At 41.3% G+C, this 27,783-nt stretch overlaps 1 protein-coding gene across 4 annotated transcripts in view; it reads left to right on the top strand.

Moving 5' to 3' along the window:
- The window catches only part of PDPN (podoplanin), a 50,085-nt gene that overhangs the window by 6,850 nt on the left and 15,452 nt on the right, over positions 1–27,783 (top strand). For all 4 annotated transcript variants that reach the window (XM_056795752.1, XM_056795750.1, XM_056795753.1 and 1 more), the window contains exon 2: positions 26,722–26,810. In XM_056795752.1, coding sequence (XP_056651730.1) covers positions 26,722–26,810 — 89 coding nt within the window. The remainder of the gene's footprint in view (positions 1–26,721; positions 26,811–27,783) is intronic.

Genomic DNA, 27,783 nt, shown 5'->3' with positions numbered 1-27,783 from the left:
GAAGGAATCCCATCTGCGGTTCCTATTTTAATGCCTTCCAGGGATCCAGAAGCCTGCTATTAAGGTGGGGAAGGAACTCTAGAAAATAATCCTAGACTGACCTCTGCAAAGCACTTTGCAAACATTATCCAACTAAACCTCCACAACTTTTTGAAACAGGGGCTATGATTATCATACCCATTTAACAGATAAGAATCAGCGTCAGGACTATTGGATATATGAGAGGCAGGATTTGAACCAAGGTCCTCTTGACTCTAGTGGTCTCTAGGTTAAATTGTAAACTACAAAAGACTCCACTTTATGACTTGAGTTCTTAACCTGGGGTCCATGGCTAGATTTCAGGGAGTATATAGGCTTGGACTGGAAAAAAAATGCCATCCTTATTTCACTAACCACTAACTGAAATTTAACTCCTCCTCCAACTGTGAACACTTTTTGAAAAACCCCAGTCTGAGAAAGGAGCTATTGACCATCCCAAGACTGGCCAGGTTAAGAGTCTCTGTCTAAAGCAAACTCAGTGGATGAAATCCAAATTTCTGCCCAAGATGCCTGGAGAGAGGGGGGGGATGGGAGGATCATAGGATCACAGATCCGAAGCTAGAGGGCCCCTTCAAGCTCATCTAGTCTGTCTTCTTCACTTTACAGATGAGGAAACTGAGACACATAGAGGGGCAATGTCTTGCCCAAGTCATATAGGTAGTAAATGGAAGAGGCAGGATTTGAATTGAGGTCCTCTGACTTGAGAGACAATGCTTTCTTTTCACTTTATAATGTTAGGTAGGGAGTACATATGTATGTATGTTCTATGCATGTAAGTATGTACATATGTAGTGTTTTAATTTTTGTCTCCAAGAATTATTACAGCCCCTTGCATACAGTAGGTGCTTAAGAAATGCTTGTTAGTCCAGATTAGATCTGATTGCAATGAGAGCACACCTAATTGTGTTTTATACTGAGGTTTACTTGTAGTCTCCATTCTATTCTTGGCCATCCTCTTACCAGGAAAAAAGTGGACTTGACACTACATTCCACTGATTTCTCTCTGAATATTTGTCATAGTTGCACCTCCAGCTCCTGCGTACTGGCATGCCAGGTTCTAACTCATTGTGGGAGTGGAAGATGCCCAATGAACTCTGCAGCTGTTTCCCAGACTCCCTCTTCAGCATACTGGACAGGATGTAACTGGTTGGTTCATCAGGGTTCTCCACGTGAGCCCTCACTGGTCTCGTCACCAACATCCTCACAACTTCTCGAGAATTCTATTACACTCGTTTACACAATCTTAGATCAGGAGCTGGAAGGGACCTCAGAGACCATTCAGTCTAACTACTTCATTTTTACAGATGGGGAAAATGAGACCCATGGAGGGGTGGGGCTTGCCCAGGGCCACACAAGTGGAGATAGAGGCAGGATTTGAACTTAGCTCCTCTCACTCCAAATCCATTGTTTTCCACTGCCCCTCACTGTCTCAGTTCAGTTAGAAGTAGGAAAGACATTTACAGATGTCCCCCAGCTCCTAGGACATCATGCTTCTAAATATTCCTGACATCCTAAAGACGTATCTATTTTTTATCCTTACCATGAGAATGAAGAGAATCTTGGTACAGCCTAGGGTGCTGGGCTTGGAGCTGGGAAACCCTGGGATCCACTCCAGCCTATTGACACTCATTAGCTTACCCTGGGCAAGGTCCTTAAACTCTCTGAGCAGCAGACAACTTCCTAGGATAAATCCGAGAACTCCCTCAGCTGAAGAAGCCCCAGATCTCTTTAAGACAATAGGGAACAGTGGGAGCAGCTAGGTGGCCCAGTTGAGGTCTTGAAGGTCACTCCTGAGGGCCACTCCTTGCTTCTTTGGGTGTTGCTACCATATTGGCTATAAACTCTAAGACCAGTATGCCAAGCTGTCCTCCTGATCTTTGAAAACTTGAGGACTCCCTTCCCAGAGAACACAAGTAAACAAATACAGAGGCGAAGGTACAAGACCTTTCACAAGGCCACATGCCCTTAGAAGGAAGAAGTCCCCAAGGATCTTCCAAGAAAAGGAATCAATGAGATTCCCCCAAAGTCAGAGCTCAAGAAAAAATGGCCCCAGAAGTCTAGGCGAAGGCTGGTAAGACCTTTTTGAATGCCTCCACAGCCAATGAATGAGCTTCCTCTTCATCAAGTGGACAAAAACAAGCCACAGAATATCCACACATGTTCCGTAGCCTCCCAGAGACACTTCTATTCCACATCGTCATGACTCTCCAAAGTAGGATTCCCAGCACCCCATGTGGGGAGATGCTATTAAAGGGGTTTTTCAGTTCCAATTAAAAAAAGTTCATAGATTTAGACTTGGAAAAGATCTTAGAGGTCATCTAGTCCAGTCCCCTTGTTGTGTAGATGAGGAAACTGAGGTCCAAATGGGGAAATGATTTGCCCAAGGTCACACAACTGGTATGTGCCTGAGGTGGGATTCAAATCTATGTCTTCTTGACCCCCGGGCCAGCACTCTCATCATTAGGCACGCTGTCTTTACTATTAAAGAGCTTTCCAACGCAGTCTATAGGTAAGTGTCAAATTGCTTAGTGTAGACCACACATCAAAGCTATAGACATCTAGAGAAAAGAAAGTCCAAACTGAGTTCGAATGATCAAGGAAGGTTTCTGGAAGGAAAGGATGTGACTCAGTCTCTGAAGGTTGCTGATAATGATGATGCTGATGATTTCAGTAGTGGCAACAGTAGTCATGATGATGACAAAAGATATTTATATAGTGATTGCAAAATTCTGGGGGCAGCTGGGTTGCTCAGTAGATTGAGAATCAGGCCCAGAGATGGGAGGTCCTGGATTCAAATTTGACTGCAGACATTTCCCAGCTGTGTGACCCTGGGCAAGTCATTTGACCCCCATTGCCTAGGTCTTACAATTCTTTTGCCTTGGAACCAATACACAGTATTGACTCCAAGATGGAAGGTAAGGGTTTAAAAAAAAAGATTGCAAAATGCTTTACCTACAGTCATTGTACTCTGCCTTTTAATGAAAATGTTAGCAAGTCATTTACAAAGATTTTTCTTGGATGAAATTTCCAATGACCAGGATTTTGTTTCTATAGGAAGAGCCAATGATTACAGGCTCCTTAAGGTTTACAAAACATAAATGTTATTTCATCTGATCCTCACAACAACCCTGGGAAGAAATGTCTGAGGCAGAATTTGAATTCAAGTGTTCCTGGCATATAGGCCACAATTCACTATTCTTTTTCTTTTCTTTTCTTTTCTTTTCTTTTCTTTTCTTTTCTTTTCTTTTCTTTTCTTTTCTTTTCTTTTCTTTTCTTTTCTTTTCTTTTCTTTTCTTTTCTTTTCTTTTCTTTTCTTTTCTTTTCTTTTCTTTTCTTTTCTTTTCTTTTCTTTTCTTTTCTTTTCTTTTTTTTTTAAACCCTTACCTTCTGTCTTAGAATCAATACTGTGTATTGGTTTCAAGGTAGAAGAGTGGTAAGGGCTAGGTAAGGGGGGTCAAGTGACTTGCCCAGGGTCACACAGCTGGGAAGTTTCTGAGGTTGGATTTGAATCCAGGATGTATGGATCTCAATTCACTGAGGCACCCAGCTGCTCCCCACAGCCCGCTATTCTACCTAGCTGTTATCCTTACAACATTCCTGTGAGCTATTCACATCAGGGATCATTGCCTCCATTTGACAGATGGGAAAACTGACTCTCAAATAAGGAAAATATACCTCTTCTAGGTTGAGAGTCATTGAAGAAAGCTATCATGTCCATACTGAAACTTGTCTTCTCTAAGCTAAATATCCTCAGTTTCTTCAATGGTTTCCCATCTAGCATGCCTAAGATAATTAATTATTCTAGTAAAACTCCCTCTCCTCATTTTGCAACAAAGGATCCTGAGGTCCAGAGAGGAGTAGTAACTTACTGGGAGGTCATGCAGACAATTAATGGTATAGCCATCCCCCAATTGAAGAAAATCACAAGAGACAACAGTCAACAAAATAGCTAGGTATAACAGTGGATTGAATGTAGAGAGCCTGGATTTGGGAAGAGCTGTGTTCAAATCCAGACTCAGACACTTGCTTGTGTGATACTGGACAAATCCCTTAACTTCCATTTGCTTTAGTTTTCTTGCCTGTAAAATGGGCATAATAATGGCACCTACCTCCTAAGGTTGTTGTGAAAATCAAATGAGAGAATTACGAAGAGCCTAGCACATAATAAACACAACATAAATGCTCGTTATTATTATTAGGAATCATAATACATTTTTACAGCAATTCTTACAACATCCAGCCTAGTTGCAGTCCGGGTTTGGCTCCTGGCCAAGCTCAGCCCAGGGACAGACACGGTATTACATTCTGAACATTCCAAACCTCCTTCATCCTCCTAGTTTTACAGCCAGGATATCTGCAGGCGGGCTTATTGGAAAGTGAGATCACATCATAAAGGGCTTTGCTATATCTTCTTTTAAGACCAGCACTTGCTTTGCCAAAGTACCTGCAAGGGAATTAGTAAAACACAAAGAATTTGGCTCCCATTCAACTTTCTAGGAGTTGATATTACTGGGAATGGGGAAGGTATGTTGCAACAAAAAGAGTCCTGAATTTGAAGTCAGAGACAAGGGTCCAAATCACAACTTGGCCACTTACTATTTAGGGAAACTTGAGCAAGTACCTTCCTTCTGTGCCTCAGTTTCCTCTTCTGTAAAATATGAGCCAATAGTATGATGTAGCAGTTGAGAAAACTACTGTGACCTTAAGTGAGAGAGATACAGTGTTCAGAATAAGGGAGTGGATAGTCTTGTTATCCTCTCCCTTGGTTAGATCATATTGGATTATTGTATTCCATCCTGGGTACCTCATTTTAGGAAGGACATTGATAAAATGGAGGCTGTCCAGAGGAAGGCAGTCAGGAATAATGAAAGACCTCAAGTTCATGCCATATGAGGATCAACTGAAGGGACTGGGATATTTAGGTTGAAGAAGAGAAGGCATAGGGGGAACTTGACTGCTTATTTTAAAAGTACTACTGTGGGGGGAGAGGGGAGAGGCTTTTTCTTTTTTTTTTCTTTTTGGAAATTTTTATTTAATTAGTTAATTTAGAATATTTTCCCATGGTTACAAGATTCATGCTCTTTCCCTCCCCTCTTCCCACCCTCCTCCTGTAGCCGACACACAATTCCTCTGAGTTTTACATCAAGACCCATTTCTGTACCATTAATATTTGCACCAGGGTGATCATTTAGAATCTACATCCCCAATCATATCCCATTGACCTGTGTGATCAAGCAGCTGTTTTTCTGCTCCCACAGTTCTTTCTCTGGATTTGGATAGCATCTTTCTCATAAGTCCCTCAGAATTGCATTGCTGCTAGTAGAGAAGTCCATCACATTCAATTGTACCTCAGTGTATCCGTCTCTGTGTACAATGTTCTCCTAGCTCTGCTCCTTTCACTCTGCATCACTTCCTGGAGGTCCTTCCAGTTCACATGGAATCCCTCCAGTTCATTATTCCTTTGAACACAATAGTATTCCATCACCAACAGATACCACAACTTGTTCAGCCAGAGAATAGGCTTTTTCTGCTTGGCCCCAAAGGACAGGGCTAGGAGTAAAAGGCAAAAATTTTAGAGAAGCAGATTTACACTTGATGTCAACAAACTGGTTAACAATTAGGGCTTCCTGGAAGTGGAATGGGCTGCTTCAGGAAGTGGTGGGTTTCCCTTCCTTGAGAGTTCTTCAAGCAGAACCTGGATGAATATGTTTCAGGTATCTTCTAGCCTCTGAGTTCCCTACCAATGGAAAATTCTCTGATTTGAAATGATGACTAGAGGAAAGATACCATAATTTAAAGTCACAAGGCATTAGATCTTGTCAGGTAAGGAGAAATTCTGAATCTCCGAGATCTCATTTTTAGCCAGATGTTTTCCAATCCTCACCTTAAACTCTAAAAAATATCTTTTAGTATAAGAGAGTATCAAATGATTTCAAGTCCCAAATTACATCCTGTTATCAATGAACAACAGATTCTCTTCTTGTTACGGTGTGTATGGTCAGGCAAAGTAACAGCATGCTTTTAGGTGACAGCTGAGGGTGAAAAAAATCACCCAACTGTCAAAATGAGACAACTATCAACAGACTGATCTCATAAGCTTCTTTGCTGATGGGAACATGATTTCTAATTCAGAAGCTCCCTCCGTATCAAATTGAAATTCTGCCATGGTTGTGGACCACTTCCTTTAGTTAGAAGTGATGTGGTTCCATGGGATGGGCACTGATATGAGAGGCCAGAGACCCGGCACCCATTCTCAACTCTGTGCTAGGACCATTAGAGCCTATATTTCTCCCTTGTCAAACAAAGGGATTGGATTGGCTGATGTCGGAGATTCCTTCTGCTTCTGAGGTTCTATACTTTCCGAACATGAGACTTGAGAATACAGAGTGTTATGGTGGAATGGCTGCTGAACTAGGCACATTAATTCTGCTCCTCGTATACGCAGCTCACCTATGGAGGGGGTATCCCCATGCCCTCATTTTAGCTCAGCTTGTTGGTACCATCAGGCATATCACGTGCCCCAAAGTGGAAGTAGCTGGCTCAGGAGGTCGTTGGTAAAACTGCTCTCCTACAGGCTTCACTCACCACCTGTCAGTGATATTTATAAAGTAGATTCTTGGTCAGGTAAGAGCGACATTGGAGTTCTCTTTCTGCTCTGATATTCTTGAATTCTAAGTAACTTGCCTAAGGTCACTCAGCGAGTATATGGCAGAGCTGAGATGCGCCATGAATAAATCATTTAATTTAAAGCCAAATCTTTTATCCTTTGGTACCACCTGACACATGCCTTTTTAGTCTTTGATATGTGCTAGCTTTGGCTCTAAATATTCACTTTTTCGTTTATTCCCCATGCCAGCTAATAAATCATCTAGGAATTTCATAGAATCATATACATCTAGAGTTGGAAAGGACAGTTAAGCCATCTAATCCAGCCTTCTCATTTTTTAGATGGGAAAACTGAAGCCTAGAGAAGTTAAGGGACTTACCTAAGGACACACAGTGGCGGGATTTGAACATGGGTCCTCTGATTCCAAATCCAGTGCTCTTTCCCTCTATACCACATTGCCTTCCTTCTGACATGGGACATTGCTTGGACAATTCTTGAAGGAAACACTTCTCAGCTGTATGACCTTGAACAAGTCAATTTTAGTTTTCTCATCTGTAAAATGAGAATAATGATGAGTATTCATGAAGTGCCCATTGTGGGTGCCACACTAGGTGCTGAGCATACAAAGACAAAAGTTAATAAGAATAAATAATAGCTAACATTTATATGATGCTTTAAGGTTTACAAAGTGCCTTACTTGTGTTGTCTCTTTTAATCTTCTCATTTACTTTATGAGGTAGATACTATTATCCCCATTTTACAGAAGTAGAAACCAAGTGTTAGAGGCTAAGTGGCTTGCCCAGGGTTACTCAGTCCTTGCCCATAATAAGCTTACATTTTGGAGAGACAACATGTACATATATAGATATAAACAAAAGAAACACAAAGGAATTTGAGAGTTGAGGGCACTGGCAAAGGGTGAGAGCAAGAAAGGATTCTTATAGAAGACAGTAGTGACTTGTCCAGGGTCACACAGATCGAAGAGAATTAAACGCAGGTCTCCCCAACTGAAGAGGCAGCTAAGTGGCTCAGTAGATAGAGCAGAGTCAGGAAGATGAGTTCAAATCTGACCTCAGATGCTTACTAGCTGTGTGACCTTGGGCAAGTCACTTAGGCTATGTTTGTTTTAATCCACTAGAGGAGGAACTATCAAACTGTTGTAGTCTCTTTGCCAAGAAAACCCCATGGACAGTATTGGCATGTTATGGTCTACAGAGTCACAAAGAGACAGACATAACCAAATTGACTGAGCAATAACAACTCCATACTATGAGTTCAACATGGTACCCATCATACACGCCCATGATGATGATAGCATTTGGGATTCCTACCTACATGGTCCTTGTGAGGTTCAAAAAAGGGATAGCAGAAATAAAATAAAGATCAAATAGTTATATCTACATTCTTAAGTGTCTTAATAAAAAGAAAGTGAGTGGAATTGTTCCCAGAATAATATGGCTGCTTACCAGAAGTCTCAGCAAATCCGGACATGCAGATTCTAGAAAGATCTAGAAAGACCTGTGACAGTTAAAATTAGTTTCTCTGCTAAAAGTATTATATTTTTATGAGGTTTATTAAAGATTAAGAAATAAAGAAAATACAAAATAAGGAAAAGCACGTACAACTTACATCTTGCCTGCCTGGTAGAGAGCCGCGTGCCCCTAGAAGCAGAAGCCAAGAGAGAGAGAGAGAGAGAGAGAGAGAGAGAGTGGGTAGGCGGTACAGTCAGTTTAAATACCCCCTTTTTGCTCTTGCACTCAAGTGAGAACTCAGTGTGAGATTTTAGACATTCTGGAAACTACCAAGGACTTCTGGGAATTGAAGTCTGGGGTTCAAATCTCCATTTTTACAGACCACAGACATGGCCAGCAGTGGATGACGCATTCCTCACCTATGCTCCTTAGCTCTGACATGGTGTCGGTTGAATTTCCTGGAGGAGGCATGTATGGAAGCAACGTACAGCATGCTGTTGAGTCTTGTTGCCCGATTGGGCACATGGAGGGTTCATTGAACTTGACACAATGTGGGGGCACGTTGCTTCCTATTACCAATCAAACAGCTGGGCAAAAAAGCTCATCTGTAGATAGAAAGGGGCTCTCCTTTCATACAGAGTCAAGGGTATCCCAAGTTGGAAGGGACCCTAGATTCCAGCTAGTCAAATCTATGTATACCTGAAGAAGAGTGCCTGCTATGACAAACCCAGCAAGGCATCATCTAGCTTCTATTTAAAGATCTCCACAGAGAGGGAAATCCAAAGTCAGAAGATCTGGGTTCGAGTTTTGGCTCTCTTGCTTATTACCTGTTTGACACCAGGAAAGTTCTTTCACATTAGTTGCCTCATCTACAAAAAATATCAATTTGATTTAGATGACCTCCAAAGTCCCATCTTGCTCTAAATCTATGTTTCTCTGGGTCAACTTTGAGACAGCATTCATTGTAAGGAATCTTTTTCCTTCTTTTGAGTCACCCATTATTTTTGATTCTGCCTTTTAAGACCAAACAGAACAGGCCAATTCCGTCTTTCATGTGCCAGTCCCCTAAAGAACTGAAGACAGTTACTAATTTTTCCCCAAGCCTTCTCCTCTCCAGAAGGAACATTTTAACGTCCTCCAACTGAGCCTCATGTGAAATGAACTAGAGATCCTTCATCATCCCTTTTGCCTTTTCTCTGGAAGTTTTTAGGCTCATCTATCTAGATCTTAAAGGAATCTGATAGGCCATCTAGTCCCAATCCCCAGAGTAGCTGGGAAGGAATGGTGTGGGAGTAGGGTGGAGATTGTGGTATCATTGACCACTACGATATGAAACTCAGCAGGAGAAATTATTGGTGGAGACACAGGAAGAGACAAAAATATGGTTGGTTTGGTACTTGGTGAGTTTGAGATGACAGAATGACAGAAGCCAGAGAGATGCATCAAGTAGATCATAGGCTTTTACACATGGGGAAGTTGAGGCTCAAAGAGCTGGAGTTACTTGCATGAAATCACAGCAGCAGTAAGCCACAGAATAAGAATTTCATCCTAGGTCCGTCTTTTCAAAGCCAGGACTTTTCCCATAATACTCTTTTGCTTTTATCAGTATCCCTCCTAAAATGTGGCACCCAGAATTAAATTCAGTATTCCAGGGTCCTTCCTTCTCACCACTCTTTGTTCAGTTGAATTCTGAGAAAGTCAACCCAGGCCACTCTTATTTACCCCGAGAAGTATCAAAGGAGAGATGGAAAGCAGAAAACAATCCAAATAATAATACGAGGGATTCTTGACCTTTTCAAATATGGCAGTCCCTTTATAAACATCAACAAATTTCACGTATCCCGACGTGGCAGTAGCTGCTTTATTAGTGTCCATTAGGATCAGATTATTATTATTATTATTAAATAAAATACATCATGACAACATGGTGCAAGGATAGAATTCAGGTATTAGATTCAGGAAGATCTGAGTTCAAACATAGAACCATGAGCGAATAGCTTAAACTCTCTAAAGCTTTAGTTTCTTCATCTGGAAGGTAGAAATATTAGCTACCATGCAAGGTTGTCATGAGGCTCAAATAAGATATCATTTATAAACCTTAAGGAACTGTATGCATAATATCTATACATCTTCATCTATATATATAGAACTACACAATGATATAATAATAGTATTTATTATTGATGATAATAATTATTATTATGCTGATTTAAAAATACATAATGGTCACTTTCCAGCTGTGTGACCCTGGGCAAGTCACTTAACCCCCATTGCCTAGCCCTTACCACTCTTCTGCCTTGGAACCAATACACAGTATTGATTCCAAGATGGAAGGTGAGGGTTAAAAAAAATACATAATGGTAGTATAGCTTAGTAGTAAAAGAGTATAGGACTTGGAGTCAGGAATACCTGAGATTGAATCTGGTCTTTGCCACTCTCTAGCTGTGTAATCCTGGGTAAAACATTAGACTGAGCCTCAGTTTCCTCATCTGAAAAATGGGTGTGCTCCTTGTACTGTTCTCACAGGGCTGTTGTGAGATTCAAATAAAATGAAAAAGAGATATGGACAGAGAGAGAGTCAGTGAGAGAGAGAGAGAGAGGGAAAGGGAGAGGGAGAGGAAAGGGGAAAGAAGTAGAAAGAGGGAAGGCAGAGGAGAGAGAGAGAGAGAGAGAGAGAGAGAGAGAGAGAGAGAGAGAGAGAGAGAGAGAGAGAGAGAGAGAGAGAGAGAGAGAAAGAGAGAGAGAGAGAGTTTTGCAGGCTTTAGAGTCACATTAATATATTTTTGTTGTTGTTATTGTTATCATGAAAAAGCTATGAATTCATTAATAATCAAAACATATTTCTATTTTATTTATTATAGTAGCATCAACATATATAATAGGGATCAGTTCATGCATGAGGTACGGTGTGAATTCAGCCTACACAAGGGACATTTACTAAATAAAACCCAAATGGAAGTGTTTGGTACTTGCAGTGTCTCCTCAGCAACCCACACATGGGCAACCACTGCCCAGGGCTTGGACAACATGTCTTCTGAGGTCCCTTCCAACTCTGAAACGCCACGAATCTGTGAATCAATGCACTGTGTGACTGGGGAACAGCAAGTTCACTTGGGCTAAAATCAAAATGAATTTGCATTCCTAGAACATCCAGCAAACTGTTAGCCTGCCCAGGGCTAAATTTTCCATGGATAATCTACAAAGTCCATTGTCTCCTCGCTGCTCTTTGGAAGTTGCCTGTATTAGCCATGCTTTTGATTCATGTGGTCATTACCCAGAATCCTCTGAAAGGCTGTGAAGGGAAAGCCTGAGCCCCATTCAGAGCCATTAGCTACCACAACTCTGGGTCTGGAGACAGTGGTCAGCCTGGCAGGGGTAGTCAGGGGAGGGCGTTCCAGGTACCAGGGCTCTAAGGGGAATTCAAGTCAAGTCATCAGAGAACAGTGACCGACCCCTGTGGTACAGATGTTCCAACCTATGAGGGAGAGTCAAAGGTGCAAGAGACTTGGCATTGAGAACCAAGTCTTTTATCTCCTGCCCCCTTTTGAAATGAAAACCGACTCTATGGCAAATAAGCTGATTTTGACCATACTGATATTTTTGGATGGAGAGAGCCAAGATGAAAGCCTAGTTGAGGGGAGGAGACCCATAGTGGGTGGGTGGTCCCAGGGAGGTCAAAGAGCTTGTGGAGCTCTGGAGACTTCCCTCTTGCTATGGTTTAGAATGCCTTTCAATTGAACAAGCAATACGGGTCTAATATGTACTACACAAATAAAATAGCATGTTACATTCTGTTGGGAGGAAACAATGTTTATAGAGATAAGTCAATACAAAAAATATGTGCAAAGCAAATACAAAGTAATTTCAGGGATCAAAGGAGAACACTTACAACCGGGGAGTTTAGGAAGAACCATATGGAACATGTGGGTTTGAGATAAGCCTTGAAACAAGCTAGACTCCAAGAGATTGAGGGGAGGAGTGAGAGGGATTCCAGGAATGGGGGATCAGGCATGGTGTGCTGGAAAGTGAAATGGTACCATGTAGGGTGAATAGCAAGAAGATCATTTGGCTTCTGTAGTTGGCTGGCCTTGTTCATGAGACGTGACACCAAAGGAACACAGGAGGGATAAGTGTTTCAGGGATGGGGTGGTACAGTCTTCCTCCAGGGTTTTTAATGTTTTGTGAATCCTCCTACAGAATTCCATTCATGAGAAAAGTAGGTGGTTACTTATCACTGGAAATTTTCAAGCAAAGGCTAATTGGTGGTCTCTAAATCATTTTTAAAAATGGAATTCCACTCCCCCCAGGCTCCCAACCTACTTCAGCGCCTCCAAATTGCTGCTAAGGACTCTCAAGTTCACCTTTGCAACATCACTATTACTAAAGCACTTTTTTTTAAAGCCCTTACCATCATGTCTTAGAATCAATACTCTGTATTGGTTCCAAGGCAGAAGAACAGTGAGGGCTAGGTAATTGGGGGCCTAGTGACTTGCCCAGGGTCACACAGCTAGGAAGTGTCTGAGGCCAGATTTGAACCCAGGACCTGCCATCTCTAAGCCTGACTCAATCCACTGAGCCACTCAGCTTCCCCCTTAGTAAAGCACTTCTAAAAAAATTGGACATGCATCCCTAATATGTTTATATTTATGATTTACTTAATATATATCTAACTTAATATATAATGCATTTATAATGTTACTTGTATTTATAAATTACATGTATATATACTGTTATACTAATAATTATATATCATAAAACTTTCACAAAAATAAATTTTAAAAGAATGAAATAAAGATATAATAATATTAATTCTAGAGGTGATAGGGAACCACTGGAGTTTACTAAATAAAGGAATGACACAGCCAGTCCTGGACTTTAGGAAGATCATTTTGACAACTGTGCAAAGGATACATTGGAGAGGAGAGAGGCTTGAGTCAAGAAGATCTTTTGGGAGACTATAGCAACAGTCTTAGCAAGAAGTCATGAAGGGGGGCAGCTGGGTAGCTCAATGGATTGAGAGCCAGACCTAGAGATGGGAGGTCCTGGGTTCAAATTTGACCTCAGATATTTTCTAGCTGGGTGGCACCCCCATTGCCTAGCCCTTACCACTCTTCTGCCTTGGAACCAATACATAGTATCGCTTATAAGGTGGAAGGTAAGGGCTTTTAAAAAATCATGAAGACTTGAACTAGAGTGATTACTCTGTGAATAGAGAGAAAAAGAACAGATTTGAGAGAGATGAGGGAAGAAACGACCAGACTTGGCAACAGATTGTATATGTAGGGCGAGAGTGAAAGAAGGGCTAAAGAGGACACTGAAGTTGCAAGGCTGCGTGGCTAAAAGAATATTGGTGGTGTTGATAGTTATAGGGAAGTTTGGAATTGGAAAGAGTTTGGGGGGAAAGAAATGTGATGAGACCTCTGACCCAGATTACAATCCAGTTTCATACCTGTTTATTCTGTGAAATTCACTCTGTCTACTCTAAAATGAAAAAGAGGGAATCAAGGTTCCAATTCATTAGTCACTATCTTCTGAAGAGAGTTGGTAACCATAAATAGCCACAAGGTAACCTGTGGGGCAGAGGTATTTTTAAGCTTGCACATACTATAAAATTCAACATTAAAGACTATATTAACCCAGTGGAATTGCTTGTTGGCTGGGGATGGGAGTATGGGAGGAGAGGAGGGAAAGAACATAAATCATGTAACCATGGAAAAAATAGCTTAAATTAATTAATTAAATAAAAATTATCAATTAAAAAAAGAATATATTAGGAACTGCACCTTTTGCAATCAAATCATTCAACAAGCCAATATTAAATACCAGCTACATGCCAGGTGCCATACTAAGTTCTGGGGATTGGAAGACAAAAATAAAAATATTTCCACTCAAAAATTTATATTCTACTTGAAAAGACAATATGTTTAAGTATATAAAAAATAAATATAAATTAATTTGGGTGGGATGGAAGAAACTAACATTTAGGGTCTTAAGGAAAGGTTTTATGTTTAGAAATGCCTTTTGATTCCACATTCTTGATCTTTTCCCAACATTAAAAAAAAAACAACACAACAACAACTCATCTTCTGTTTTAGAATCACTACTATGTATTGGTTCCAAGGCAGAAGAGTGGTAAGGGCTAGGCAATGAGGGTTACGTGACTTATCCAGGGTCATACAACTAGGAGGTGTCTGAGGTCAGATTTGAACCCATAACCTCCCATCTCTAGGTCTGACTTTTTATCTGCTGACCCATCTAGCTGCCCTTCTTCAACATTTAATTATGGGGAGAAGGGAGAAGTTAATAAGTATTGTTTGTCATCCCAAAGCCAGACAACCAGAACAAGCCAGAGCCAACCGAAAGCCTTTTAAAGGAAATAAACCCAAATCAGCTGTTTCTTTCATGAAAACTCTTAACAGATGACTTCAGGGCTGTTTGATCTCCCATCTTCACAGCCTGATTTGTTGCACTTGGACAGGACATCAGACTTCAGAAATCTTTGCGTAAGCTAAACTCACAGGCTCTTTCGGTTGCTGTGCACCACGGGTCTCCTTCCAAAGCTGTTAGGAAGCCTCATTACAAGGAAGATGACGCGCCAGGTCTTGGGAATTCCCCACCCTCCTTCCCCAGCACACACTTTTTGCAAGTCCCACCACGAAATAATGTTTAAATACTCAGAAGAGCTTCAGAATACCATTCACATTGCACACACACATGCGTGTCCTGCTGCCGCAGGGCTTAGGAAGTAGGGGGTCTCCGAGCAATGAGATTGGAATTCAGACACTCGCCCACATGTGAGCTGATCACAGGCCAGCTGCACAGGCTCTGAAGCCGGGTTCTGAACCCGTGACCTGTCATGGATGCCTTTGGCAATCTACTAAAGCCTGTGGCCTTTAGAATCATGTTTTATGGGCTCCCCAATCATATTTTTACATACATATATAATGCATAGGCTTATGAAGAGAACAAGTTATAATGAAATACGGTTCTCAAAGTATTTAAAAATCAGTTGTTTAAAAGGATGTTTTTACATGTAATTGGGGGAAAGAAAATATTATGTTTAAAAATGGATGGAATCCATTGGAATCTCTCCGTGGACCCAGGTTAAACATTCCCACTCTAAAGGGGCTGAAGGAATGGCAGGAAAAAGGAAGGCAAATATCTTGACAAGAAAAATAGCCAGCAATTAATAGCCAGTAACTTTTATGAGGTACTTCTGTGCCAGGCACCACTTTCCATAAAACAAGGAAGCTTGGGGTGATGGATAGAGTGGTGTCTCTGTAGACAGAGCAGGCCTTGAATGCCAATTATGCCATTTACTCTCTATTTGACTTCAGGCAAATTCCTCCCCCCAATTTGGGCCCAAGTTTTCTCATCTATAAAATGAAGTGGTTGAATTAAAGGACCTCAAAGATCTCTTTCAGATCAAAATTCATTTCCCTAATTAGAAATAATGATCACTAACATTTATATAGCACTTTAAAGTTTGCAAAGCTGACTTCATTTAGTCCTCAGAACAATGCCTGGAGGGAGCTGTTATTACCATCCCCATTCAACAGATGAGAAAACTGAGGCCCAGAGTGATTTAGTGACTTAGGCCCATAGGTCTAACTGGAGGCCATCTAGACCCAATCCCTTTATTTTACACATGAGGAAACTGAGACCTGAAGACATATGTCTTCTTGAGTGTGATTAAGAACATCTGGGATGGGGAATGGGAGGGGAGTAGGATTTGGACCAAAATTTGATCTGAATTGAGAAGCTGGAAGAATATTGATAAGTCTGGCTAGAGCAGCAGGATAGAGGAGGAATTCTTGGTTACCAGCAGCTAGGAATATGGGAAGACATCTGCCTCGAGTGCCATCTTAGGGGAAAAGCTGAAGAATGAAATTGTTCTGAGAGCCATAGATTGGCAATAATCAACTTCCTATCTCAGAACTGTCAGTGACACTTCTGGACCCCCAGAAACTAGATCAGAGAATGGCAGAGTTGGGAGACTCATTAGAACCCAGAATGTCAGAGCTGGGAAAGAACTTAGAATACAGAATGTTTGAGCTGAGAGAGAGCTTAGAATACAGAATTCCAGGGCTGGGAGGACCCTTATAATGTTAAAGCTGGAACACAGTTGGAGTGGAGAAGATCTTAGAACCAAGAATTTCAGAGCTGGAAGAGACCTTAGAACAGAGAATGACAGAGCTGGGAGAGACCTTAGAACAGAGAATGTCAGAGCTGGGAGAGACTTTAGAACAGAGAATGTCAGAGCTGGGAGAGACCTTAGAACAGAGAGTGTCAGAGCTGGGAGAGACCTTAGAACAGAGAATGTCAGAGCTGGGAGAGACCTTAGAACAGAGAATGTCAGAGATGGGAGGGTCCTTAGAACAGAGACTGTCAGAGCTGGGAGAGAGCTTAGAACAGAGAATGTCAGAGCTGGGAGGGTCATTAAAACACAGAATGGCAGAGCTGAGAAGGGGCTTAGAACAGAGAATGTCAGAGCTGGGAGGGCTCTTAAAAAGTCAAAGCTTGGAGGGTCTTTAGAACACAGGATGTCAGAGCCCATAAAGACTTTAGAGATCATCTGTTCCAGCCTTTCCTCTCTGACTTTTCATTAAACTGTGGACCAAAGAAATTAACAATTAGGGACAATTATTTGTCCAAGATCACTCTGAGTTAGTGGCAGAGGCAGGACTTGAACACAGTTCTCTTGCCTCCCAAAATAGGGATTTACCACTTTCCCCCCTACTCCAAACTAACCTGTGGTCAGCTCTTGGGAAATATGGTAGTTGTGGCATCAGCATTGAGACATATATTCTTTGAAGCACCAGGAAAGATTTAGGGTCCTGACTGCTTGATCACCTTTGTTCTATTCAGCTTCTTCATGGGGGTCCACAGTAACCCCTCACTGATTCCTCTAATGATCAGGCTATGTGAGGCAAGAGAAAAGGGACTTGTACTGAGGACAGACCAGAGGTACTGAAAGCAGCCCAGAGAGAGACTGACAAGAAGAGTGCTCTTGTGAACAAGGGAGCAATCTCAAGCTTCCTGGGGAGAGCCAATTCCAGCTTAATCCTCAGCCTGAAAGATGGCGCCCATTTTGAGAGGGTTGGTACTTGGGAAATGAAGACAAGCTCTCATTAAGACTAAGTTTGTTTCAAAACAACAGCTGGATACAGTAGTGAGGCTTCCTCCAAACTCCAGGCAAGTTTGAGAGTCTCTAGTCATAAAAATGGAACGTGGCCCAGACAGGAAGGGGAATTCTTAAAATACTCTTCTAAGACAGTAGAAGTAAGCTTGCATTATCATCAATTTATATCTGAAAGAGACCTCAGAGGTCATCTGATTCAACTTCTTCATTTTACAGATAAGGAAACTGAGGTCAAAAGAAATGACTTGAATTACAGGATCTTACATTTCAAGCTAGAAGGGACCTTAAAGGCCAGCTCGTCTAATACCTCATTTTACAATTGAGGAAACCGAGGCATGGAAAGATTAATTGATTTAAATCACTATAAATTAGAGCTACAAAAGATCTCAGAAGCTTTTTAGTCCAATTCCCATCATGCATTTTAGAGAACTGAGGCCTAGTTTAGTGATTGGCTTATGATCACATAGCAAATAAGTGTCAAAGGCAGGATTCAAAATCAGTTTTCCTGACTCCCAGTCCAATGGTCTTTCCACTATTCTGACTCTTACTTCTCTAGTATACATGTTCTTGTGCAAATGTTTTTATCCTGGTCTATGAATTTTTTTAGAACCTTATCTTCTGTCTTGATATTAGTTCTAAAACAGAAGAATGCAGGGACTAGGCAATTGAAGTTAAGTGACATGTCTAACTTCACAGTTAGGAAGTAAGTGTGTTCAGATTTGAACCCAGGCCCCATATCCACAGGGAGCTACCCCTCCATGAACTTAAATAATTTTAATAAGAATTTTCCAATATAATTGGTTTTGTTTATAATTCTGCATGTCCTATGCATTTAAGAAATCATTTGGAGAAGGGAGTTCTCTAGATTTTCAAAGAGTCCATGAAACAGAAACAGAAAAGTTAAGAACCTCTGCCTTAGAAATTGAATTCCTGGTGCTACCCAGGGCATAAAAATATCTGGACCATCTTTATAGTATCATAGATTTAGGGCTAAAAGGGACCTTAGGTGTCATCTTGCCTAAGCCCTTCATTTTAAAGAAGTGGACCTGAGGCCCATAGAAGTACCTTGACTTATCTAGGGTCATCCAGAGAATAAACATCAAAATTGACATCTGAACCCAGATTTTCCCTTATTTTTTTTAACCTCTACTTTTTCTTAGAATGAATATTCAGTATTGGTTCCAAGGCAGAAGAGTATTAATGATTCGGCAATTGGGATTACATGACTTTCCCAGAGTCACACAGCTAGAAAGTATCTGAGGCCAAATTTGAATCCAGGACCTTCTGTCTTCAGGTCTATCTGCTGAGCCACCTAGCCACCCTGACCCCAAATCTTCTTAACTCCAAGTCCAGTGCTCTGTCCCCTCTCACCAGGTACATTTCTTCATGTAAGAATCAGGAGGGACATTACATGTCATCTAAGACCAACTTCTTCATTTTGAAGATCATGAAATTAATGCAGTGAGTGGGAAGTGATTTTCCTAAAGCCATTCATAAAGTGAATGGAAGAGCTGAGAACAATAACAACTGTGACTGTGAAAATATGGTTTTCAAGACTGTGAATTGCCAAACTGTAAAGATAAATTTCAGTGTCTTGATTTTATATTAAAAATAAGTGGTCGCCATGGGGAAATTCCTAAATATGAAAATACCCAAATCAGCTGGGTTTTTATGGAGATTTTAATTAATACAAATGAAGGAATTAAAGGAAGGGGGAGAGAGAAAGTAAGAAAAATTAGTAGGAAGGGCCAAATGGCCTAGGCCTGAGCCTTAAGAGAGACTAGTTAGTCTTTTATCACTTACTACAAGATTTTGTCCCAAGAAAAACTCCAACTAAGTTCAGAGAGCCAGCTCCTCCACACTAACTCCAAAACTCCAACTGAAAAAAACATTCCACCTCAAGCTCCTTCCTTTTAAAGAAAATTTTCTCTTGTGTCACCTCCCCTAAATTTTCACATCTACCAATCACAGTAGATGTTTTCTCCAGGACTGACCATTCTTAGTTCACATCTTCTTTTGTTATCACCTTCTCTGATTAGATTATATCTTCTGAGAATTTCACATCTCTTTGCTAAGCTTGCCCTTTGTAAGATGCTTGACCTTTTAATGATTAATTTAACCTTTATAGGTACTTAGCACCCTTTTGTTTTAGAACTAAAAATAGACCAAGCTTAAGGTTCTAGCTTTACTATGAGTTAGGGACTTTTTCATTGTTCCATCAGGAGTTTACAACTTTATCTTCCCCTAAGGCACTGTCTGAGCAAGGTGGAATAATTTTAAAGTTCTCAATACATTCCTGACCAAGTACCTATATTGTTACAATAGGGGAATAGCTTAACCAAATCTTCTAAGGTATAGTTTGAGCAATTTTTAAGATTCACACAACTCACATTTATATAGTAGTTTATGGTGTATAAATGCCTCCTTCATAACAGAAATATGAGTTGGGTGGTATAAATATCATGACCTCCATTTTACAGATGAAGAGACTAAGGGTCAGAGTGGTTTGATGATTTACCCAGAGTCACACAACCAGTAACAATCAGAGCTTGACTACAAACCTAGGTCTTCTGACTCATAGTCTAGTATGATTTTCCAATACTGTAACTCCGGGCATGGCTAGTCTGAATTGGTAATCAGCCGAGACAATAGAACATATTCAAGAAATGAAATGTCATTACTTTCAAGGATATAAAGGAAAGAAAGCTTGGATAACAGAGCTTCCAAACAGAGATCTTCAAGGACTAATGTCCATGAACAGATCAGTTATTCTTAATATATTCACAAAAATAAAGGTTTGCCCACTTATTGGAAAAGTTTGTTCTCCAACTCCATCCCACCATGATGTTATTTGCCCCTGATAGTTTTATCATTGATGCATATTATAACAAAAAAAGGCAGCATGGGAGAAAATATGCAAAATCTGGATTCAAAGGATCTGGTTTGGAATTTCTGACACTCGCTACCTATTTGCCCCAGGACAAGTATCTTCATTTCCCTGGACCTCAGATTCCTCATCTTCAAAATGAGGGGGTTGGATTAATTGATTTCCAATAAAGGTGCCTGACATCTATGATCCTGCATTTGTAAGTCACTGTGTAAGGCACTGGGTCTCAAAGCAGAAATGAAACAGGTCTTGTTTTCAACAAATTTGCAATCAAGCTGTCATATTGTAACAGGTCAACCAAAACTAAGACTGGATTCAAATCTATTAGAATGATTACTAGTAGGGGCAGCTAGGCAGCACAGGCCTAGTCCTGGAGAGGGGAGGTCTTGGATTATAATCTGGTCTAAGACACTTTCTCTCTTGGGTAAGTCACTTAACCCTAATTGCCTAGCCCTTACCATTCTTCTACTTAGGAATCAATATTTAGTATTGATTTTAAGACAGAAGGTAAGGTCTAAAAAAGATGATCACTGGTTCAAAATTAGAACTGGAGGGAAGAAAACTGAGGCCAAACTGAAAAAATTTCTATAGGTTGCCACTAATATGCAAGAGCTAGGTGTGGCATGGAAGAGCTAGAATGGTATGAATGGATCCTGGGTTGCTAATGTGTGTACACCCAGCTTGTTATTGGAGGTTGATGCTCATGGAAGCATCCAGGGTCATCCATTTTATTTTGTATTATTCTAATGAAAGAAAATAGATTTGAGCGTGAAAGCTACACTACATGACCCAAATCCTATAATGGAGAGGAAAAAGGTGGGAAAGCAGGCTGAAATCCAGCAGCTGTGGCTCAGCAGGAACCTCTAATGCCCAGACAACTGGGACTATAATCATTGAGGGATGGGTTGGGGGCTCTCATTAAGAGCAACTTTCCCATGAAGCCAAGAGAAAGGGAGGGCACTGAGACAAAAGACGTGCCCCCTAATCCTGTCTGTCATTCGGGAACTGGCCTTTGTCTATCCTGAGTTGAAGTTCTTTACTGAGTGGATTACAGGAGAGGGAAAAATAGGGATAGAACACCAGAGTTGCCAATGCAGTTTCATATGCTAGGATTTGAACTTGCTCCATTCAATACCAGACCTAAAATGCATGTTTGTATACAGGTGTGGTATGTTGTGTGTCTATACATAGCCTTGTTTGATCCGTATTTCTGCATACTTAGATTTAATATAGATTTAGATTTATGTCTGTAAGCAGGTATGTGTAAACATGTATATAGGTATATGCATGTATGTAGGTATGGTATATGTGTAGGATGTATGTGTGTGTGTTTATGTATATGTATACAATGCCTGTGGAAAAGGGTATGTGCATTTGTGTTCAAATTTATGTATATATATGATTTTTATAATCTCTGTAGAGTAGATGTCATATGTTATACATAACAATCAATGGGACATAATAATAAGGGTTTATTTTCATGTAGCAGTTAAAAGTTTGCAATGTATTTTATATTTGACATTCATTATCTTAGGAGCCTAGATTTAAAGGGCCCTTAGAGCTCATCTAGTCCTCCTCATTTTATAGTTGAAGAAACAAAGTCCCCGAGAGGCCAAACCACCTGCCAACATCACCTAGGTAGTAGCAAGTTGCAGAGCCAGAACTCAAACATAATTTCTCTGAGTCCCAATTTAGTAGTCTTTCTGTTGTAGCACACACACTGCCTGCTTTAAGAAACTGATGACTTGAGAAGTTAAAGTAATGTTTTTGTGGTCATATAGTTAGCAGAATCAGAGTCAAGATATAAACTTGGGTTTATTTTTTCCAAGATTTACTTTTTATTTTTTGTTATACTTGACAGATCCCAACAAGCATGAATATTCCCATGTATAAAGGACAGAAAAAGAGGGTTGTATTTGGAACCTCAAATCTGTTGGTCTGTTATGTACTGCTCACTTTGGGGTTTTGGTTTTTGGTTTTAGTCCTGGTAGAGAACTGAGATTTTCTGGACTCTGAGTCCAGAATTTTATCAAGGAGGAATCAGAGGATTCCAGGATCATGGGTGAGAAGGAAACTCAGAGGCCATCTAGTCCAATCCTCTCAGTTTTCAGATGAAGAGACTGAGGTCCCAGGGAAGTAAAAGGACTGTCTCAAACACATAGAGAGTAAGTGACAAGAGCTAGTATTCAAACTTGAATTCAGGCCTTTAAGTTCAAGGGATTTTGTGTGACTGTACTGACTTTCCATATACATATGCCCATTTATCTGGTATATGTCTATAAGTGTCCATTTTTATATTGATGTTTCCATGCCATTTGGGATTTGACAAGCAAATTTTGTAGTCAATATTTTGCTAAAGAATAGCTCCAAAAATACTTCTAAAAATTCATTCTTTGGAATGACAGCTTCAGAACTGCGGTTCAGAAAAAGAGGGCAATGAGATACTTGGCTTCTTAATAAAGGGTCCTTGTCTGCCAAGGAGCTGTCCTCCTCCCCTCCTCCCCCAAGCCCAGAATTCTACTAGACTTTTGTCTTCAATAGGCCCCATCAATCCCTCTAGCAGCCAAACCTTGACCTCCAGTGAATGGGGATGGGGGAGGAGGGAGGAGGGAAGCCATCCCTGGGGCCCAACAATTATTCGACTGTGACTTTCTGGTGAAACCTTTCCCTTTGGAGACCACAAATAAACCCACAAGCCCAGACGTCTTCTCCTAGGGCATCCGTCTTCAGGGATGGGGATTTAGCTCACTGAATGCAGAATGAAAGCAGTGACAGGGAGGACTCCAGAGACTTTGTCCCTACATACACTGCCAAAAAAGTTCCAATCAAATATTTATTAGTTCTTGTCTTGGCCTTGGCTGTCAGCAAGCATATTTATAAGAAAAACAGAGGGGGAGAAAAAGATGGCTTTTAACGGACAGAGGTGCTGACAGTCTCACAGCCCAGCTGTTCTGCCTTGACTCATAGAGATCTCCAAACAAGTCCTCACCACCCTACCTCCCCCCAGGCACGTGGTTTCTCTCCTGTTGTGCAAGATGGTTTGGTCATGGGATTTCGGGAACCGGCTTCATGCCAGGGAATAAGGCTGGGTTCATAAGAGGGCTGGGTTCCCTGTTAACTCTTGCAAGTGGACACATATTGGATTTGTAGTAAAATCATAGGATCATTGATTTAGAGCAGGAAGGGTTCTTCGAGGCCAGCAAGTCCAAAGCCCTTATTATACTGATGAGAACACCGGAGTAACTTGCCCAGGCTCATGCAGTTAGGGTAAAGTGAGATTTGAACTCAGGACTTCTTGACTCCAAGTCCAAGGCTCTATCCACTATGCCATGCTGCCTTTCAAAGGCCAAGGAAAGCTATCTGTCATTACTCAGCAGGGCTTAGCAGGCTTGTCTGTGATTTCTAAGTACAGAGTTACTGGGTGACTAGAGTCTCACTTTTCTCCCCTGTGCAGGGGAGAAGAAGGACTCAAGAGGGGTCTGTGCTTTCCATTCCAGAAACCAAAGTAACTCCACCCAAGTAGAGTCAGTGAACAGCCAAGGTCAAGGGATAATGTAGTTTTCTCCCAGTAGGATGCATACTTCTTTTTTTTTTTTAATATATTTTATTTGATCATTTCCAAGCATTATTCGTTAAAGACATAGATCATTTTCTTTTCCTCCCCTCCCCAACCCCCCATAGCCAACGCGTAAGTCCACTGGGCATTAGATGTTTTCTTGATTTGAACCCATTGCTTTGTTGATAGTATTTGCATTAGAGTGTTCATTTAGAGTCTATCCTTTGTCATGTCCCCTCAACCTCTGTATTCAGGCAGTTGCTTTTTCTCGGTGTTTCCACTCCCATAGTTTATCCTTTGCTTATGAATGGTGTTTTTTTCTCCTGGATCCCTGTAAGTTGTTCAGGGACATTACACCGCCACTAATGGAGAAGTCCATTACGTTCGATTATACCACAGTGTATTAGTCTCTGTGTACAGTGTTTTCCTGGTTCTGCTCCTCTCGCTCTGCATCACTTCCTGGAGGTTGTTCCAGTCTCCATGGAACTTCTCCACTTTATTATTCCTTTGAGCACAATAGCACTCCATCACCAACATATACCACAATTTGTTCAGCCATTCCCCAATTGATGGGCATCCCCTCATTTTCCAGTTTTGTGCCACCACAAAGAGCGCAGCTATGAATATTTTTGTACAAGTCTTTGTGTCCATTATCTCTTTGGGGTACAGACCCAGCAGTGCTATGGCTGGGTCAAAGGGTAGATATTCTTTTAGCACCCTTTGGGCATAGTTCCAAATTGCCCTCCAGAATGGTTGGATCAGTTCACAGCTCCACCAGCAATGAATTAATGTCCCTATTTAGGATGCATACTTCTTGAGGAAAGGGACCATTTAATTTTTTTTAACTCTTTCCTTCTATCTTAGAATTGATAACAAGTATCAGTTCCAAGACAGAAGAGAGGTAAGGGCTTGCCAGTTGAAGTTGAGGTTAAGTGACTTGCCCAGGCTCACCTTGCTAGGAAGCATCAGAAGCCAGATTTGAATCCAGGTCCTCCTGACTCCAGGTCTGGCATTCTATCCACTGAGCCACCTAGATGCCCTGACTAAATAATCTTTTCCTTTTTATCCCCAGGATTTAGCACATACTAGTTGTTTAATAAATTCATATTGAATTTAATTTACTTGAAAGTAGGGCTATAACTAGGAATTTCGGTGCCCAGAGCAAATTCAATTGATATGATGAAGACAATGGGATACAGCCTTGGATGACATCTGGAAAAGGCACAGAATGGGAACTGAAGACAATAAGCCGCAGTATAGTTGTGTCAGAAGAAAGGGTAGCCCCCTGGCTTTCAAAGGGGCTAAGAGGAGAGGAAGTGTCACAGGGAGAGGAGGCTGTAGCTGTAGTCTGTCAAATAAACTTTTATTAAGCAATTACTCTGTATTAGGAACTGTGCTAAGTGCTGTGGAGGGAAAAAGGGCAAAAACAGTGGCCTCTAAAGAAGTCAATGTTAAGTGGCTCCAGGAGCTCGGTGCCAGGGATGCTGATGGACTCTTGCTGGAGGACACTTGAGGCTAGATGTGAGGGATTGTGGGCTATAGTCCTGGGTGGCTCAGAGATGATAGACAGAGAGGTGTAAAGAGTCTGGGCCAGAGAACTTCCACCCCACCCCAATGTGGAGCCCTGGGATAAGCCCAAGTCACTCCACCCTCCTGACAACTTTGTCTGAGACAGAGAGAGAGATCTGGGGCAGATGGGGTCAGTAGGAGTTAAGCAGGAAAACTGGTGCTGGTAGAATGCTACAGATTCCTTGTTTTCTGGCCAGCAGGGAACCAACACTGCTTAGGTCTGGTATGTGGGAGGCATTAGGGAGTATGCACAGGTCAAGCATTGACAAATGGAGCCAAAGCATGGAGCAAGAGCAGGAAATGAAGCCCACAAAGCAGCAGAGCATATGAGAAATACTATTTAGTACGTTACAAATCCACTTCCCTCAGTGTTCTTCTCTGTAAAATGGGGTGCTTAATCTTTGATCATAGACAGTGTGGCACATTGGAAAGGAAGCAGGGTTTGGAGTTAAAGGACCATCTCCCAGCCCTAAATGTGTGACTTGGAGCATGACACCTGACTTCTTTGTGCCTCAGTTTTCTTCTCTGTAAGAGAATGAATTGGCCTCCAAAGTTCTTTCTGGCTCTTATTCTATAATGTGACATTTTTAGAAAGAAAGGAAGGAAGAAGATAAAAGCAAAGAAGGAAGGAAGAAAGGAAAGATGGAAGGAAGGAAGGAAGGAAGGAAGGAAGGAAGGAAGGAAGAAAGAAAGAAAGAAAGAAAGAAAGAAAGAAAGAAAGAAAGAAAGAAAGAAAGAAAGAAAGAAAGAAAGAAAGAAAGAAAGAAAGAAAGAAAGAAAGAAAGAAAGAAAGAAAGAAAGAAAGAAAGAAAGAAAGAAAGAAAGGAGGGAAGAAAGAAAGGAGGGAAGAAAGGAAGGAGGGAAGAAAGGAAGGAGGGAAGGAAGGAAGCAAGGAAGCAAGGAAGCAAGGAAGCAAGGAAGAAAGTAAGGAAAGAAGATAAATTGATTCATATATAAATGAATGGGTACATAAATGAATGAAGAGGTAAATGAATGGATGGGTATTAATATTATCTCATGGTTGTATATAGTAGTAGTAATAGTGAATAGCTCTTGGAATCAGGAAGATCTGGGCTAAAATTCTGCCTCTGAAACTTACTAGATATGTGACCCTCAGTAGCTCGCTTAGCCTTTCCAACCTTAAGCACAGGTGGATTGAAATGTGCATTGTTGGAGAAGTTCCTACCCAGAAGTAGTTCGAGGTCTTTGCAATATTATTGTGTTATTACTTCTGAGGTCCTGTCTGGCTCTCCAGGCCTATGAATGGTGTTGGGGGAAATGGGATGAGGAAATGGTGGTCAGGCCCCTGAAGCAGCAGAAAGCCAAAGAAGTGACTGGGGAGAAATGTAACACCCCAAAGAGGAAGGGAGGGGAAACCTTCTAGTTGAAGCCAAACAGTGGCTCCCAGGCTTTCCAACTTGGAGTCCTGACTCAGTCTTTCTCCTCCAGACACCACAACCTTACTGGAAGATAGAGCGACCACAGTCGACTCCAGTGATGTGACTATTGCTGACTCTGCTGATGATGGACCAACTACGGTGGGTATCTCCAATTTTACACCATCTCATTTGCTTGGCAGGCTTGACTCTAAGAATTGAAGGCAGGGTTGCGGTACAATAGAAACAAGGAAATGAGGTGGCTTTCTAAGAAGCTGAGGGGAAGGAGCATAGCTGACTGGCTAGGGTCCTGGGCTTGAAGGCAGGATAACCGGTCTGGGTTCAAATCCTACTCGACACACTTGCTAGCTGTGTGATCCTGCTAAATCATTTAATCTCTCTCTGGCTTAGTTTCTTCATCTGGAAAATAAGGAGATTGGACTTTATGGTCTCTAAGATCCCTTCCAACTCTAAATCTATGATCCTTTGAAGGATTGTGATGTGGAAAGAAGAAAAGATTTGTTCTTTCCAGTCCAAGAGGACAATACCAAGGAGGGAGGGGGAAAGGTACAAGAGGCAAAGTTAGACGATGCCAGAAAAGAACTTCTTCAACATTTATTTATGTCACCTACGTTTTGATGTTACCTATCATGCAACAAGTACTAAGTGTTATGTGCGGGACTGCTGGAAGTTCTGCCTACCTCAGGTATCTTCCCCACTCCAGTTCATCCTCTACAGCCACTAAAGGGATTTTCCTGAAATATGTGTCTGATCATGCAACCTCCTACTCAATAAGCTCCAGTGTCTCCCTGTTGTCTCCAAGGGCAAATACAAAAAGCATCATTAGGCATTCAAAGTCCTTCATAACCCAGCCTCCTTCTACTGTTCCAAATCTTTACACACCTTCGTCCCCTTCATGTATTCTTTGATCCAATGACGCTGGCCTCCTGACTGTCACAGATAAGACATTCCAATCTCTCAATTCATAGCATTCTTTCTGGCTGTGTCCATATCTTGAACACTTTCCCTCCTCTGCTCTGATTTCTGACTTCTCTGCTTTCTTTAGGCCCCAACTAAAACCCCATTTCTCTAGGAATCCTTTCGAAACTCCTCTGAATTCCATTGCCTTCCCTCT

Source organism: Monodelphis domestica, chromosome 4 (genome assembly GCF_027887165.1).
Source record: "Monodelphis domestica isolate mMonDom1 chromosome 4, mMonDom1.pri, whole genome shotgun sequence".
Classification (NCBI taxonomy): Eukaryota; Metazoa; Chordata; class Mammalia; order Didelphimorphia; family Didelphidae; genus Monodelphis; species Monodelphis domestica.
This window is presented reverse-complemented; position numbering and strand designations above follow the sequence as displayed.